The 19359-nt window shown below is 36.8% G+C and overlaps 1 protein-coding gene across 1 annotated transcript in view; it reads left to right on the top strand.

The window, feature by feature from the left end:
- Nucleotides 1–14760, top strand: part of FBXL17 (F-box and leucine rich repeat protein 17) — a 290756-nt gene extending 275996 nt beyond the window's left edge. The window contains exon 9 of the mRNA XM_413983.8: nt 12394–14760. Within this exon, the coding sequence (XP_413983.4) occupies nt 12394–12531 (138 nt within the window). The 3' untranslated portion in view covers nt 12532–14760. The remainder of the gene's footprint in view (nt 1–12393) is intronic.
- The last annotated feature ends 4599 nt before the right edge of the window (nt 14761–19359 follow it).

Raw genomic sequence — 19359 nt, forward strand, 5'->3', positions numbered from 1 at the left:
ATAGGTATAGCGGTGCAACTTTCTGATTGTATTTTCATGGCCAGCTCTGGCAGTGCTAGCTTAATCTCCGCAGAGTCCTGCAGAGGCAGAGTGAGATAAGTCCCTCTAACTATCAACAATGGATGGGCTCTGAAAGCCTGTTATCCTGACCTCCAGAGGTTTTTCAGAGCTCGGGAGGTAGACCCTAGATGTTTGCAAGTACTCATATTTTGGACACTGCACATCACTGCTTGCCTGCGAGCACGCACCAGCAGACTCAGAAACAGTGAGATGTCTCCTCCCGTTTGATGACCCTCATGGATGCACACTGGTCTTGCAGCACCCCTGACAGAGACCCATCTTTTGGGACATACTCTGCTTCTCAGTCAGCGTGTAGAACACAGCACTGTCCTGAAGCTGTTTTCAGCAAGAACTGTGTGCAAATACATGACTGTACGTCTCCATATCCATGCGTGTGTACAGGCACCTAGCAGCACATGCAACAGCACAGGTTACATGCATCACAAAAAAATAAATGTTGTGGTTCTGATTCTCCATTTATTTTGAAAGCAGTATGAGATTAGGTCAGTAGTTGTCAGCATCTTAGGCAGGTGATTTTAGAGTTTTGCAATTGGAAGAGGTGCAGAGGCGGTGGCATTTCTGTAGTGTTTCTATGGTCCTATGCACAGCAAACCACTCCTGATCCCTGGCTGCCTCCTCCTGTCCTGCTGTGTGGGCCACACAAGAGCTGCAGCTCCCAGTGCCCTGCATGGAGGAGAGCTGCAGGTATAGGCCCTGCCTCCCCCACCTTGCTGTGGGACTTTCAGCAGGCACAGGAACACTCCACTGCTGCCCTTTCAGTTGGGTCAGGCAGGTTCCTCACCTCCCTGTATGCTAGGAGAGGCAGAGTGCTAGTTCTAAGTCCAAGGTGGCATTTAGTTCACTTCTGCCCGGCTTCCCACAGCCTATAACATGGCTGTCCATCAAGCCAAATGTTAATTGTATCTGTATTTTTATCACAGCTTATGAAAGAGTATACTTACAAGTGGTAAATAATGGTGATTTTTTTAAGTCTTCAGACTGGTTTCTCATGCAGCTAAAGGGATACGTTCTGGGGATTCATGTGGGCAGTTTCAGGACACTTGCTTTTCTGTTACAAACACAGACATCAGGACTCCTAAGAGCCTTACATGCATCCTGTAGGCATAAACTGAAGCCCACATCAGAATCACAGATTGAAATCCAGATGTTTCAACTTTCTTTTCCTGAACGCAATTTTTTACATTCCTACCCCTAGTTACTTATTATTTCTAAATATCGCATATTTTATATTTCCAAAATAAATCAGAGAAAGAGAGCAATGTTCTCAATGCTATTTATTGCCAGAATTCATTTTGAAGAAGTCTTTGTAGCACTGCTTTATTATGCTTTCACAAAATCCCAACCAGCTCTAAATAATGGCAGTTTGAACTCTTCACCTTTATGGAAAATGGCTGGATATCACCTAGGAAATCATGGCTAAAAACTTGACATGTTTTTCTGGCTGATAGCTTGGCTGGTTGAATAATGTGTCAGAATTATCTTCCCATGTTGTTTTCAACTTTTCTCACATAGAATTTCATATTTCAAGATACTTTTACAGCAAATAGCTGTGGTGCTATTTGCAATGGTTATCAACCATGCTACCATTTAAATGCAGGAGACATTTCCTGAAAAAATATGCAGAAAGATGATGCTGAAAAACAAAGGCCTGAAAAATTCGACATTCACAGCTATGTGTGAAGAAAATGAAGTGAGTCTGACAAAGTTGGCTGTGAATGCGTACTCTGTGTCAGTTAATAAATCATCATGGCCTTTTTTCCTTTCTTTTTTTTTTTTTTTTTTTTTTTTTTTGGAAATTCAGATTACTTCTAATGAAAATGCATCTGAGAGTCTGTAGCTTATTCCAGATGACTTTCTCAGATCAATCGTAGCATGTATTTCCTATTATACTTTTACTGAGAGCTAAAATTGATGGTCAGTACAGCTGACAAAAAAAACCAAACTTTTATATTACCACAAGGAAGATAGATTACCCCTAAACATAAAAACAGTCAGTTAAGAAATCATTTGTATCTTAAGTAAGATTTTTAGAAAATTGGTAGATTTTAAAAAATTATGTATTGATTTATTCTTCAGTAAAGCCTGTTTTGGAAACATTTTTAAATGTATATATCCTGTACAAACTGCAAATCATTATTCTTACTGGGATGCAGTTGTTGTTGTATATGTGGAAGTGCCAGATTGTGGAAAAAAAAAAAAAGAAAAAACCCTCTAAAGGCAAAAAGAATCTTCTGCTTAGTGTATATATATATATTTAGAAATATATATATATTTAGAAATATATATATATAATTAAGCATGTCTGGAAACATTTTTACCCTTAATTCACAAACTTTTAATTTAAATTTGAAGCAAAGGAAATGAAAATATATAGAGATAACATATTAGATGAATATTTAAATTTCAAATATGTTTTTGCGCTAAGCTGTTCTTGATCGCAAGTGGAAAAGCAAAAGTTGGCCAGGGCTTGTTTTAATATAATTAGTACAGCAATCTGCCTCTCATCTTCAGAAAATGCTAACAATTGTTACTGTGATCAAAAACCTAGAAAAATTGCTACCATTTCTTCTTTTTCTTTTTTAAGGAGTTCATTTTGAGATTAGAAATTATGGTTTTGTGATTTTGAAGAGGACTGAAAATATCCAATCGTTCCCTTTAAAAACATTTCTATAGCACTTATTTTTCTCTAAAATCACTATAATTTGTTGAGGGGGCTTTGCTGCATATTAAAAAGAATGCTCTTTTTTTTCTTTTTTTTAATTTTATATGTATATTATAGAAACTGCCAATGAAACATCTCTTTACAAGCAATGAATAATTTAGATTCATAAAATCTGTGAATCTCATTACAAGGGGACTAGTTATCCTTGCTAATGCACAAATAGGGAAAAATAGCATTTATTTCTCTTTGGTTTTCGATATAACAATTTTAAAAGACAGAACAATATTTTTTTTTTCCTGGCTAATAACAGACCCATTACATGTATGAATGAAGGCATCTGCTAAAAATACAAAAAAGGATTTGTTTATTCAAACTGAATGCTTTTGTACTTCTGATTTAACTCTTGTTTTACCAAAACACATTTATCTACCAGGCTATTAGTTCAGCAACGTATCTGTGGCAGTAGGCTGCAGACGGAATCTTCTTGAGTTAATGAGTCATTCATACTGTTAAAAACAGCCCCTAAACGTTATACTACAACAAAAAGATGGGCCCTCAACTACAGGTCAGTGGTTTGAAATCAGGATGCGGACAGCTACCAAGGAAAACACAAAGTGAAGTAGTCAGCATTTTTATGATATTTAAATGGAAGGAATTATTTAAGGAGTGTTGTCCTCAGAAACTTGAAATCATTTTTACCAGCTGAGAAATTTTGAGAATGATTTCTGTTATTTTTACAGGTTCCCATTTTGACATGTACTAAACTAAAACATACTCAAATTAGTTTTAGTGTAGCAGAATAGGAAGGAAAATATTTGGTGTTTTTAATTCAATAGGCAGAAAGTAATTTGAAAGAATATTTATCACTATATAAATAAACACTGTAATTTCATTGCATATGGCTCTTTATTAACTGCGGTTTTTATAAGTAAGAACAAAGCAGTGCATGGAGTTTCATCATATATTTGAAATAATTATAGTGTTAGTAATATTTTTACCTTGCACAGTTGTGTAGGTGGAGTCTAGAAGTTCATCTAATCACAATGAACAAAGTTAGCAAACCAACCACCCAGCCAAACTAAACTGCTCTTTTAGAATGGTTACTCTGGAATAACGGAGAAGTAAGCCCTCACAGTAAGCAAAGAGAATTGAGACTGAAAATCTTTATCTCTTAACTTTAATATTCAATAATGTGGTGGCAGTAATGATTAGCACAGCAAGACCAGAGACACTGACTCTTCTAGAAAACTATGCAAACTTGCAGAGGCCTGAAGTGGATAATGTTGTGAGCTTGCAGTAACGCTTTCCTCTCTGTGACTGTAGCAACTGTGCAGAGACTAGCAGCTTGAGGCACCTGAGTAAACAACAAGGAATCTCATCCCTCTAAGACTATATCTTTCTGTCAATATGTACACAAATAGCGAAAAGGAGGGGTATATTTAAAAAGTGGCCTTACTAGATCTTCTGAAATCCTTCCAAAAGTGCTACTATCATATACTAGACAGGTTGTGTATTCCATGTATTTCATTTTACACCACAGAAATAATTACAGATTTGTACTTACCAACTTCCTCCCATTTCCAAATGTAACTGGAAAATAAATTGCTGAGATTTAACATAATTAAGTAGCTGAATGTCATGAAAATAATAGTACATCAGTATTTTGGAAAAAAAACATCTATGCTTGTCAGTTTCATTATTTAGAATCATATATTTATAAGTAAGTCCACAATTACTATGGTTGGTTATATGTGCTTGTGTGTGCTTTTTTTTTCACTTGTTGTTGTTGAAATTATAGGGGTCTTTATTTGGGCTATAGGCTGTTGTGCTAATATCGGTAGTGCTGTAATTTTATTAAAGTCCTACACAAAGGGTATGCCCCTGGGCATGAGGGCAGTCATTGAAACTCTGTGGAATATGTCTGCCTTCAGTGATCAAGTGCATTTCACACAAAATGTTTCCAGAAATCTTTAATTTTGTTATGGCTACAGGCAACAGTTATAATTGGGCCACCTGAGAGTATAATTCATTCAACTATTAGCAGAAAAAAAATCAAACATTTGTTATTAAGTACACTTTTTATAGGACAGTGACTTGGGAAGCAAACTATTGCTTAGAGAAGAGAAAGTGCGTATGAAAGCGCGTGGTTTTTAGTAACTTCAGGTGTGAATATTTTGGATTTTGTTGTTAAAACGTTAGAAAAAAAGTGGAACATAAAATGCTTCTAAAATTTTTTATTATGGATGCACACAATGACTACTTACGCATTTTTTTGTTCACTAAATGCAAGTTGGACTTTTGTGTAATACTGTCCTACATATACTGAGACAGAACGACATACCATTAATGCTACAATTTCAATAACTTCATGATAATACCGTTCTGAACAAAAGGAAGGTTACATAACTGAAAAAACCTGCATTGTCCCTAGGAGAGTATGTGTGATGTTGTGAAAGAGCTATATTCCATACTATGCGGCAATTATTTCAGCAGTCCATGACTCTGGGATGTTATAAAAAGCAAACCATGGAGGAGCACAGGCGAGTTTTCCTAAGAAGTCCTAGTGCTGCGTCTTTGCACTAGTACATTTCTGCAAGTCTCTTTTGTTGTTGTTGTTGTTGTTGTTGTTGTTGTTTGTTTGTTTGTTTTGGTTGTTTTTTGTTCTTGTTGTTGTTTTCCTTTTTTTTTTTTTTTTTTTTTTTTTTTTTTGGAGGGATGCAGGATTTGACTTGGGTTTTGAGGGTTTTTTTTTTTTTTTTTTAATGTGATCCCAAGCTTTTTGTTAGATTGCTTTGTTTAATCCTTGTCAAATTATGTGGCTGCTTATTTGATTTCACTTACTAACTTGGGGTGGAGATATTTTTTCTTTTGAATTATCAATTGAATTGGATGTTACCCTGCATCTTTTCCTTACATTGGAAAACTTGTAGATCAGTGGTGAATACTTCTTCATGGTGTAGAGCAGCATAGAATTTCCAGTTTGGGTGATGATTCTACTCTTACTTTTTGGTGTTGTTCTGACTGACATAAACCAAACATTTTTTGAGGTTATAGTAGCTTTAGAATCAAAAGTGCATTCCAAGACTACAGGAGGGGTTTTTGGGATTCAAACAGTCCTATAACTCTCCTTAGCACTGTATTAAAGGAGTTCTGTGAATTAAAACCAAAGGCTTTTAAAGCCCCTGTATTTGCCACTTAGTATTCCAGTCCAAGACATCTATTGGACATGACACCAACTTTTAGCAAATTAGCTAAAAGTAGAGAAGTCTTGTGTAGGAAAATTCCTGCTTATCTTACTCATTTATGAATGAAGCTATCAGTCTCATTAAAAAGAAATGTCTGGTTCAACTGGTGGTTTCAACTGTAATCCCTAATTTATCTTAACAAGATTAGGAAAACTTGACTGCCTTGAATTTAATTGGATCTGTCCTGGGAACATAATGAAAGCAAAAGGTAAAGAAAAGTAGTCCTTAATCCTAAACAATTGTATTTGGGATAATTTGAAATTTTTAGAAATTCTTGATCTTATGATCTAGAAATCAAAGAAAAAAAATATTGAAATCATCACTGCAGTTCTCTGAAATGACATGGCAAAACCTAAAAATTTTCTAGTTACTATTCATGTTTGCAGTTTGAATTTTCATGTGACAACTCAGGAAGGATTTCATAGAAATAGCTTCTCATGACGATCCATAACAGATATCAATGGTGTGCTTGTCAGTAAATACTGGCATACACGTGAGATGAATAAACTTAGCATGATAGATCAAAAATCTAAGTAAATATTTTTCTGTGAGTAGATTATCAATTGAAAACTATAGTTTCGATATAATCTAAAACTAAAAAATCACTAACCTGAAATCTCAGCTCATAAATGCCAGTTAGTTTCGTTTCTTCTGGGAAAAATATTTGCAGACTGGAGGAATTTTTTCCATTTTTCATCTTCATGATCATTTTACTTGAAGAGCAGAAGGAGATACAAAGGCAGATTTCCCATTTTTATCATTATTTGACGCAGATTGTAGTATACCTGGCAGAATGAGAATGAAATTATTCATCAAGGAAGTACTCCCTCAATCCTTTCGTGGATGTTCATCTACTTCACATGAACTAGAGGATGCTCTTTTCCAGATAATTCCTGATTGTCACGTAGGGAAGTGCAGATAATATTACAAGTGTTCTGCGAACATCTACACCATATTCAGAATGATCTGACACCAGATTCAGAACATCTACGCCAGATTCAGGAGGCCTCACCCTAAATAAAACTTTCGTTACAAAGTCACTTGTTCTCTTCAGGAAGGTAGGGGTTATGTATTCAGATGTCTTTAAGCAAAAAGAATTCAAAATCATTATTTCAAGGTAAGTGCTCCAATTGAGTTAGGAGGGTGTGATATCACTTTCTCCTGACAGTTCTGTAACTCATCTTCTTTGTTTTTATGGTGGTCTAGAATAAATTTTTATGTCAGAAAAGATAAGTTTTAAACCAAACTTCGTCATTTTATTCTTTCTGTTTCACACTTAGTACTTTGACTCTTAATAGTGAGGACTGCATTCTTTCATTATGTATTAAAACATAATTGAAGGGCTATTCATATTCAAATGAGTGATTATGCATTAGATAATCTAGCCAGTTTATCTTTAGCCAGTAGTCTTCCTTGTGACAAATCAAAACATAAAGATTAATAGAAGTTAAGTGGAAGAAAAATATAACATTTTAAGGGATATTAAGATGTGAAGATCTTTATTTCTTATTCAGTGAACAAGACTGTTCAAACTGAGAATGGAAAATTGCTCTTTAAGTAATTAATTTATTTTGGGAATGGCATTCAGTGCTTTTGTTTTATCACGAGCCAGACTGCTTCTTAACAGCAAGACAGAAGCTTCTGTTCTAATGGTTAGACATAAGATTTCTTTGCATCTTAATCCTACTATTAGGGAAACTTATGAGAAGAATACCAAGGGAGTTGACTCAGATGTTATTTATCGATCTTATTCATTAACAGGGAACAAAAATTTCTTGACTTCTCATACTTTCCTGAATTTAATATGGTGTAGATTTATTCTATTGCTAAGTTACTACAAATTTTACACTGTTTTAGTTTTTGACCAGATATTCAAGATTTAAAATATTCTGGTATGGAATCAGTTGTGGTTTAAAGGTCCTCCTTTGTTTCTCAGCCTGGGATCCATGCAGACTGTCCCACTGCCAAGTAGGATCTTTTTTTTCACTCTTCTGTTACATTGAATTCATCTTGCCCTGTATTTTTTCACTGTTTTCAGTTATTTTCTTTGTGTTAAAAGTATTTACATTTAACTAAAAGTTACATACATAGGTCATTCCAAAAGTAATGCTTTGTATTTATTTCTGTGGAAACAACAACAGATGCTAAGAGCACAAAAACACCATTTGATAGAGCAAATTCTCTAGTACAAAACACCAAAATGCTATTTTTGTACTTAGTCACTACCATTGGCTATGCATTGTTGCTAGCAATGAACAAGAGTCTGCATGCTCTGCTCGTAAAAATCTGCATCAGCAAAGGTAACCCACTGTTTCATAGCTGATGGCATCATTTCTGGCAAAATGTCACCTATATAATCCATCTTTCACCAGCCAAAACACAGAAGGTGCCTTTGGTGGATGTGGTAGGATGATCCAGACAAGGCTGGCAGTGTGCTCCATGGTCTTCAAACTTGTGTGGGGCTGATGTTGCAAGAGAAAGATCATCTTCTTCTCTGGCCTGACTGTGGTTGTTTGAGCCTATAGCTTAGTCAGGATCCTGACAAACTTGCATATGGTGTTCTTTCTGTTCCTGTGTGAGCATTCATGGGATCCATCTGCCACAAAACTTGCAATATTCCAACATTGCCACCACTGTTTCCAATTCATTGAAGCCTGTATCCACCTCTCCACCTACTTGTCCAGTCATAATCTGGGTGACCTTTTCAAGATGGTCTTCATTTTGTGCTGTGACAGCTGTGCGGTCACCACTTTTGAAACACACCACTCACCAACTCACTGTGCTCACAACCACTGTTTGGTCTTCATAAACATTCAGCAAGTGCCGATGAATGTCAGTGGGTGCTTTTTCTTCCACAAGGAGGAGTTCAGTGACACACCTTTGCTTTAGATGCACTTCCATATCACAAGTGCCATCTGTCACACAGCAACAACATGTAACGGGATATTGTTGGGAGGGTTCAACCTCTAATGCCATACCACCAACATCTGCCTCTGATGTTGTGGGCCAAAAGAATAAAATAGGAGGCATTACTTTCAGAGCAGCCTTTGTATATTTCATTATTTATCATGAAGTTTGGGAGAAGAACTTTTTCTTCTACCATGAGTAGAACTCCAGGTAGTTTCTTTCTGTGCCACTTATGTTTTTAAGTGTATACATAGGCTTTGGTTATGGTTTAACCTGGCAGGCATCTCAGTACCACACAGCCTCTCACTTGCTTACTGCAAATGGGAAGGGGAAAGAACCAGAAAGGTACAAGTGGAAGAACTTATGGGTTGAGAGAAGGACGGTTTACTGTGTTAAGCCAAAGCTACAGGCAAGTCAAAACAAGACATTAATTTGGTACTTCCCATCAGCAGGCAGTTCAGCCACTTCACCACAAGCAGGAGTCATCATGCGTAATGATTTCTTGGGAAGACAAACAGCATCACTTCACACTTCCCCCTTTTCCTCTTCTTTACCTCAGCTTTTATTGCTGAGCATGATACCACATGATGTAGAATATCCATTCTGTCTCCTCCCAGCTCCTTATGCATTCCCAGTCCCCACACTGGTGAGACAGGACAAGAAGCTGAAACATTCTTTGCTCTGTGCAGCACTGCTCTGTGACAACTAAAACCGCCGTGTGTGATCAACACTGTTTTCATCAAAAATCTAAAACATGGTGACATACAATCCTCTTTGAAGAAAATTAACTCTGTCCAAACTAAAACAGATGAGAAATTTATGGTTTGATGCTACTTAGTGTTGCCTGGGATCAAACAGTTTAAAATGTTCTTATGACACTGTAACGAAAATAGGGAAACCCGACTGTTCAGGTTTGGGTCATAAAATATCTGACTTTGTCATAAAGTCACTTCTGCAGTGGTTTTGCCTGTTCTCTCATGCTTATGCTTACTTTTAACTGTGTTTGTCACTCGATATCAAAAGTAGTAATTAGTAATAATTGTATTATGTATTGTTTATACTGCAGTAATTTATTTAAAAAACTAAAATGACCAATGGCTAGCGCTAAATGGTTTACCATAGATTTCTTCATAGATTTTTAGGACCAAAAGATACCATTGTAACATCATCTGTCTTCCTGATTATCCTGGGCCATGCTATTTCACTTAAGTTAGCCTTGCAGTAAATACATTACTTCACATCTAGCTAGTTTTGCTTCTGTAGATGTGTTCGGTCTTCAGCCAGAGATCCCAGAATATGGAGGATGGATGACTTTCTCTGATCACTGCCTCTCGTCCTGTATTTGAACATCCTCTTTGTAACAAATTTGCCTTATTTGTTTCCTGTAACAGAAAATCTGCTTATAATATTGCACCAATTCGCTCTCTCAAACCATAATATCCATGCTGTACTAACAAATAACATCTAACAGGTACATGTCAAAGCATAATAGCCTCTATTTGCTGTTAATATTTAAAAATATTGAATAGATTGATGGTGCTTCTTCTCTAAGTTTCCCATGAGGAAGGAGCAGAAGGAGCATCTTCATTGTGGCTGGTTCACCACAAAGAGAAGTTACTTGTAATGTTACAGATTTTGCCATGACTGTGCACCACAAATGTAAAGAAAAGAGACTTTTGACTATTAGGCAAATAGTAGCAAATACAGCTGAGGGAATTCTTCCCTTCCAAGCAATATTTCTGTGAAGTGCTGCTGACAGTTTGAAAGTATGTATGTATTCAGCTATAAATATCAAATATTTTGGAGGACTTGTGCTATGTCTGATTTCATTTTGATTTATTAAAAGTCACTTCTTGTTTATCAGCACTAGAAGAGGTTACTGTAATGTAGTAATTTGCCAAAAGAGTACAGTGTGTACTATGAAGGGAAGTTAAACCGGTTTTCTATCCAAGTCAGTCTCAGCTAGATGAAACTTCCAATGAAGATTGAGTGTTTCTATTACGAAAGTAGAAGAACTGGATATTAAACCTTTCATTTATCCCTGTCATTGTGAGCAATCACTGCTCAGAAGGATGCACTCCTTGTTATCTTTTAAGGACAAAAATATTATTAGATACTGTGGTCACTGTGCTTTGAAATATTATTCCCAAGGTGGATCTTTGTAAACGTAGTAAATATTTTAGTACTTTTTTTTTTTTACTTTTGTGGGACACTGTGGGGAGAAAGCAAGTCATGATATCTGTTGTACATGCTACTGATCTGGGCAATTCAGTACTTAAATGTAGCACTGACATATGTTAAGATGTCCAAGTATTTTAGCAAGGATTTTAAAGAGAGCTGCATAGAAGTTACGGTTCTTCAGTTAATCTTTCATTTATCTAAAGGCTGAAGGAAGCTGTCTACTTTTGTGATATGAACTGCAATCAGCTTAAAAATAATTGACAAATTAATCCCTTCACAGAGCTGCAATTGTAAAGGTGTTAGATTTAGCTTGGCTTGTCTGATTGCCCTGTCTAATCAAGAAAAAAAGGTGCTATCTTTGATGTTTAAGATTTAGAAGGGACATCCCTGACCTAACAAGCTAGTATATTTTAATTATCGATCCCCTCATTTCTGCCCACAAAAGCCTGTGTTTATGGATAGCCTCACACCAAAAAGCTAAAATAAAAATTTCTGCCTGGGAGGTACATGAAGACAAGCAGCAATTTCAATCTTTGGAAAAGTTAACCTGTATTACCAATTTATATACCTGCAGTATAAAACAGCATGCATTCTTTTCTTATTGTTAGTATCTCTTAAGTATCATTGCAGTCGTGTTGAAAGCCACCATACAGTGGAATTTAATTTCAGGGCTAATTGTGGACTTCCTGCATAGCATATGTAAAAGTATCAGAAATGTAGCATGAATTAATTGAAAAATGGAATCAATTTCCATTTTCCAAAGCCAAGAAAAATTTCAAACCTGCGTCTGCTTGAGTAACATTGAAGTAGGTGCTTCTATTTCAAGACAGAGGAAGAAATATATTCAGTGCACTGTTAAAGAAGGCTGCTTATCTTTGAATATTTACATCTTGTGCTCTAAGAGTGGCCAGCTTGTTTAAGCATATTGCATATTGTTAAACACTGTTGCAGTTTTTTAACTAAACTATTTTCAAATGGAGATGTTTTGTCTTTCTTTGTTTTTTGCTTTTTAATTGAAACTACTCAAACAGTATGTACTAGAATACTGTATCAAAATTCTCCCTTTAAGATGGAGTTGAGCTGTTCTTTATGTAGGTTTGTTGTGGGGTTTTTTTGTTTGTTTGTTTGTTTTGTTTTGTTTTGTTTTGTCTAAAAGAGCATAAAATTCTGAATGTTTTTGATAAATGAACTGTATCAGTAGACAGCCCAATTCTGCAAGTCCTTCCAGGAGTCCAGTTTGATTATTTATTTAGCTTGCGTGACATTGCCCTTTTTGTTCACTTTTTGCACATCATGGATTCTTTTCTTCAATTGCAGGTGAACGAAGCCACAGTGGAGCAGCTGGTGCAGCAGTATCCACATATAACCTTCAGTACTGTTCTACAGGATTGCAAGAGGACATTGGAAAGAGCTTATCAAATGGGCTGGACTCCCAGTATGTCTACTGCCTCTTAACGTCATGCACCAACATGACAGTTCCACTCTGCTGCTTTCAGAAGATCTAACGAGGACTGCAGAGGTTCACAACCTTTCATTGTGATATATACAATAAATGCAATATAATTGTGAGTTTACAGAGGTTACAGTAAAATGGAAAAAGCTGTATACTTACTTACTTTGATGTACTGTACACATAAGTACTGGTATTGAGACAACATTTTAGAAATGCATTGTATTTCTTTGTTTGCATAAAAGAAATGACAGATTTCTTGAAGTGGATTCCTACTAGTTCTATGGATAGTTTGAGTTATAAAAGATACAAAGCTTGTTTTTATGTGTTTACTCTACTCTGCCTTGGTTGTGTATGTTTCCTTTGGTTTGTAGATGGTAACTCAGTGCTAGCACCAGTATAGCTGATCAGCAGAGCCCTGTGCTGAAACTGGGAGCTACACTCCGTGCTTATGATTTACTAAAACTGCCCTAGGAGTTTTAATATGCACAGTGTATAAGAAAACATACAAAGAACTGGGATTGTCTTATAGACCTTTGGGGAATTATACAAGTCATTAGTAAATGATTATGATGACTGAATAGGTATCTAATGGACAATCATATAATCATATAATCATTGAGTCCTAGGATGGTTTGGGTTGGAAGGGACCTTAAAGATCATCTCCTTCCAATCCCCCTTCCACAAATTGGTTGCTCAAACCCCTTCTAATGTGGCCTTGAACACCTCCAGGGATGGAGCACCCATAGCTTCTGGGCAACCTGTCCCAGTGTCTCATCACCTGCTAAGAAAAGAATTTCTTCCTAATCTCTAATACAAATCTACTCTCTTTCATTTTAAAGTCTTCCTCCTCTGTCCTATCATTACTTTTGTCCTTGATATAAGGAGTACCTGATAAAAAGTTCCTTCCCATCTTTCCCATCAGTCCCCTTTAAGTACTGGAAGGCAGCTGTAATGTGCCTCTGGAACATTCTCTTCTGTAGGCTGAATAACTCCAACTCTCTCAACCTTTATCACTTCACGGAAATTCTATCTTCTATTTTGTTTGTTTAAAATGGCCGTTTAAGAGATCTTCCACAGATTTCAAAATCTTTTCATATTGCAGGTTTTGCAGTAAGTGTGTTAACAACGGTTGAACTCATACTGATGACCAGTTTTCACTACATAACCAGTCAAGCAGGAAGTGAATACACCAACAATCAGAAGTAAATTAAAGAACAGTGTTTAAATATCTGATTGAAAAAAAATCTTTTTTTTTTTTTTTTTGTAAGTGGACTCATCTCTTCTGACTATGACGTTATGTTGCTGAACTGGGCAGTTCAAGTAAATGGTTAGAGTACAATAAGGGGATTTTTCTCAATTCATGCATGGTTGTTATTTTACAACAGATCTTACAATACAAGGGGCACTTACCTCAAGAAGACATTCTAAACATGAGGCCTATTGTTGTAGGTATTATATGGTAGGATCACTTGCTTTGTAATACAGTGTATAAAAAAAAACCACCAAGAGTAAATACATTAAAAGATTAATTTTCTGTGTGTCACATTGCATTCTAAGGAGTTAAATTTGACATGGGGATAGTGAAAATATAGATATTGCAGTTTCAATTTGAAGTTGCATTAAGTTTTAGAGTATTACTGTTTGGTTATGAATATTTTTGTGTATAACACTGGATATTTGTTTTTTAGGGGTAACAGCATTTTAATCCAAAGTATGAAATGCTTAAGCTTCAGCTGAAGAGTTGCCATTATTGTCAAAATGTTTTGCTAATCCAGAAAGTCTGATGTAGTGTAACCTAGAGAGCTTATTTAGTATAGCTGCATAACTCTGTAAAACTGTAAGTTGATTTCCATGCCGTAATTTTTTACCAGAGAAACATCAGCTCGCAGTAATTCTGGTGAGGCTGTTGAATGTTTTCTTTTTAGACTTCTCAAAATGGGGATGAACGACTTTCTTTCGAAAAAATATATTAAAAAGTTTTTGCTTTAAATATGGTAAATACATGTGACCGTGTAATGCTGGGCTTTCTATTTACTCAAAAATGGCAACAAATATTTTCAGAATAAAGCCAATGAATTATATTGCAGATATAGTATCGAATCTTAGTCATTTTCTTTTAATGTCTTTTTATGACTGCATTAAAACTATTCACACAATTTGTAAGTTTCTATTTTTCCGTGAAACTTTTGACCTTTCAATGAGTTGCAATAAAAGAAAGAATAAAAATCTGATGTCTTCCATCTGTGCTGCTACTGTACTTAGACTCTACTAAGAGAAAGGATGAAAATTGAGTCTTGAATATGCCGAACTTATCTGGAGGTCCTGAGCCAACTGATCTAAGCTGGCCCTGCTGTGACAGTGTTTGAACAGCTGAAATTCAGAAATATTTTTCAGTCTAAAATACTCCGTAATTAACAAAGTTTTTTCTGTGTATTTAACAGATGTAGTAAGTCATCTCTTGTCACTTCAGCTATTAAGTCACTTCCAGTAGTTTTGCACGCTATTCACTTCTCTCTTATTTTACTAAACCAGTCAGTCCAAGCTAACAGTTTTGCTTGCCCACCCCTCCTCACTTCACCAGGAATAGAGAACTCTATCATTTTTCATTTTTTGGTTGCTCTGCCCAAGACAGCTTCTGACCACCATGTCTCCCGCCAGCCCTTCTCTGTTTGAAAACAGCTGTCTAGAGGGGTGCTTCCCCTGGTAAGCTCTCTTACCAGCTGTATCAGAAAGCTATCTTCTACACACTACAGGAACCTCCTAGACTGCTTCCTCTCTACTGTATTGTATTTCCAGCTTATATCTGGTAAATTGAACTTCCCTGACTTCCAGAGCTACTCATGGAATGCTTAATCTGTCTTTCATCATGGTTGGATGGTCTGTAACATAATCCCACTAGGGTATCAACCTTTTTGGCCCTCCCTCTGATTTTTACCTGTAATTCTCAGCATTCCCAACATCGAGACATTCTCTAACATAGAGAATCACTCTACTGCCCCTCCTTCTTTGCCTAACACCTCTGAACTGCCTTTAACCTTCCACTGCAGTACTCCAGTCATGAGAGCTCCCACAATGTTTCAGTGATGGCAACTGAGTCATAGTTTTCCTGCTGCACAATGCCTTCCAGCTCCTCTTGTTGTCCATGCTGCACATGCATTTATGTAGGTGCATTTCAGCTGGGCTATTGGTCTCACCAACCTTGTCATTGTTCTTCCAGAGTAATCTCTAGCAAGCCTTGTTTTAGCCACTTTCCCTTTCAAACCTGGTTTAAAGCCCTGTCAGTGAGCCCAGCCATCTTCTAGGCTAGAATCCTTTTCCCCTTTTGAGGTAGGCGGACCCCATCTGTTGCCAGCAAGCCTGGTGTCAAATAAACCACCCCATGATTTAAAAAAAAAAAAAAAAAAATCTCTGATGAAACCAGCCTCTTAGCCATGTGTTACAGGTGAGTTTTCCTGTTCTTTTCAGTATTTTTCCCTGCTATTGAAAGGGTTGAGGAAAACACCACCTGTGTTCCTGCTCCTTCAATTTACCACTCCAGTGTCCTTCAGTCCTTTTTGATAGCCCTGGGGCTTCTCCTCACAACTTCATTGCTGCCAACCTGAACTACTACAAGTGGGTAATAATCAGACGGTCATACCAAACCAGGGAGCTTCCTACTAATGTCCCTGACCTAGGCCTCAGAGAGGCAGCAGACATCCGTGTGGGTTGGGTCCAGTCAGCTTATCAGGCCCTCTGTTCCTCCTCAGAAGGAAATTACCTCTGACTTTGCCCAGTATGGACCTCCCCAGGGAAATTATAGCACAATTGTCATTAAGAAAACCTTGTGTGCAAGCAGCTTCTTCATATAACAATTTCTTTTCAATCATTCACTCTTCTAAATCTAGATGTAATTCTCATTCAACCTCAGTCAGATCATTCACTTGGTGGTCACTCTAACCACTTCTCACCATTCCAAAGTTGATGCGGGTGAAACATCCTTACGCAATTTGTCCCTGCATGAAAAATGGCTGCAAGGATATTTTGCATACAGGGTCAAATTCACTGAGCCCAGGCTCCCAGATGAGTAGAAGTTTAGTGGATTGCTGAGTCCAAACAGGGATATCCTCCTCATCAGCATGTGCCTTGTATAGTACTAGACAACTTTGAACAAAAAGTGAAAAATACCGTAAGTAAGGAAAAACTGAGTCTAGCATAGCCATAGAGAGCTAGTAGGAGTTACTTTCAGCATTCTCAGCACTGCCCACTGCTGTTTCTACTGGCTGCATAACTTTGCGTGGACCTTGTAACCCAATTGGGTTCACTGACAGAAAACATTTCTTCCCATTTTGGTCCAGTAGAAGAGTTTGAGCTTTTTTTGATGGCTTCCTAGAGCTGCTAAACTTACTGGTCTGTGTAGTTGTGTCTTCAAAAAAAAAGGTGATGTTATGAATTGACATGGCAGCATCCATATATGCTGTTATGTAAGCTTATAATAAATGTAGACATTTGCAAACTTGCTACTTTTTTTTACTTCATTTGCTACAGAAGACTGGTGACCCTTAAAATGACAATTAATCCTGATGATGAAAAGAAGTATTTTCTGTGCATAGGCTTTCTTTTAACACAAAAGTATATCTGAAATATTTTGATGTGTGAGTATTGCATTTGATCTCAAGACTACAAGAGATGATAGAAATTGTTTAAAATAGGGTCTCCCTGTTTTTGAAAATATTTGGATAAGATTGGAAAGTTCAGTTATTATTTTCCTCTCCTTTTTTGTTGTTGTTGTTTTTTGTTTTGTTTTGTTTTTCCCCAGTTTTTGTGGATGCATTGATCACAATGCACTTATTTTTCATTGAGAAATATAAGAATCAGCATTTAATTTGGTTTTCAGATTGGAGGACAAGAACTGGAAAGAGTTCATGTTTGCCCAAGTCCTGGATCAAGTTTGCAAGTCAGAAAAATAGGGGAAAAAAAATCCCAAGCCCTCCTTTCAGGTTGGTAATGAAATCTCTGTTATTTGAATCTTGTAGTCTTTTCTCAGTCTTACTTGAAACATCGTAGACAGCTCCACTTGTAAAAATATCTGTAATTCTGTTGGGGAGAGCACTACATTTAAATGTAGAAGTCTATCAAAATTAAGCTAAGGATTTACTGGTAAATATTTGCCTAAGCTCCCAAATCCCTGTAATCTCTTCTGCTTCAACTGTTCTTGAGCTACTGTACCATCACTTCTCTCTGCTTCCAGTCAGTCTCACTCTGGCAAGTAGCAGTGAGCTGACAAGTGGGTGTATGCAAAGCAAAGCACTGAGCTTTACAGACAGCTCCTTATTGATTAGGAAACTGCACGGGTTTGTTATAATTATTATTATTAATATTATTTATTATTATTATTATTATTGAAAGACAGACACAGAATTGAAGAAATAATTTACTTCAGACATCTTTTCCAAACCAAATGAAAATGCTCACTTTTCATGTCATAAAAGGAGAAAGATGAGAACACTGAGTGGAAAAGAGAAAACATACATCTATAAAGTACTTAGGTTGCTTTGAAAGTAATTCCTCCTACTTACTTCCATAGAAACTACAACAACTACAAAGAGCACAATAACACTAATCAACTGAGCAAATTCTCAGCTACAAAATACCGTTTTTCAACATAATCACCACCATTAGCTCATTCGTGCAGATGAGCTGACCAAGATACTCTTCAGTTTGTTGTGTCACAGCTGTACATGGTCATTCAGAACATGGCTTATCTTTCACATTGCTGTCACCACTGCTGAAACACATGACACACCAACTCACTGTGCTCACATCCACTGTTTGGTCTCCATAAACATTTAGCAAGTGTCAATGAATGTCAGTGGGTGCTGTTTTTTCCACATGGAGGAGTTCAGTGACACAACTTTGCTTTAGGTGCACTTCTATATCAGACGCCACTTAGACTGCCCCTCTGCTGTCGTCTGTCACACAGCAACAAAATGTAGTGGAATATTGGTGGGAGGGTTCAGCATCTACTGCCACACCACCAACATCTGCCTCTGATGTTGTGGGTCAACAGAATCAAATGTGAGGCATTACTTTTGTAGCATCCCTTCTACTTCATATATCTAATGCTCCCAGGGCTAACTTTAGCAAGAATGAAAAATACGTATGTATTGCTTCATAACTACTGTTCAAAATTGTTAGATATGAGAAAAAAAACGAAAATTTCACTTCACTTCTATAGTCTACAATATAGACAAGTAATTTTGGTCAAACTGACTGCCTCCACTAAAAGTCTGCAACTAAACTAAAGGCATCAGTTATCTCAAGGCGAAGACTTACACATTTGACAGCACTACACTCAAAGGCTTCAAATAAAACAATTGTTGTGTCTGTGCTGTTCTTTGCTTCTACTTTTTCAGGAATTTAAACATCATATCCTACTCTTGAGCACTTCTGCTTTCCTTGATCCACTGCTGCAGGATGAAAAGGGCACCAAAAGGCAAAGTGTCTAAGGAAGGAAAGCATTCCCATGGAGTGGATGTTACTCAATAGCTAAAGTGGAAAAACCCTGCATGTCATAGTGCGGTGTGAAATATCTCATCCCAACTTCTTATACAAGTGAAATGGGCAGTTTATACCTTCAGCAGAGGAAGGAGAATGGGAAATGGGGCCAGTATTAAAGTTAGGTACAAGAACTTACTGATCATTCATTAAGGAATGCTTATACCAGGCTTGACTGTCCTGCTTTGTATGGACACCTCATTAATCTTTTTGGTATATCATAGAATCACAGAATGATAGAATTACTCAGCTTGGAAAGGACCTCAAAGATCATCAAGTCCAACTGCAGCCCAACC

The sequence above is a fragment of the Gallus gallus genome, chromosome Z, assembly GCF_016699485.2.
Source record: "Gallus gallus isolate bGalGal1 chromosome Z, bGalGal1.mat.broiler.GRCg7b, whole genome shotgun sequence".
Classification (NCBI taxonomy): Eukaryota; Metazoa; Chordata; class Aves; order Galliformes; family Phasianidae; genus Gallus; species Gallus gallus.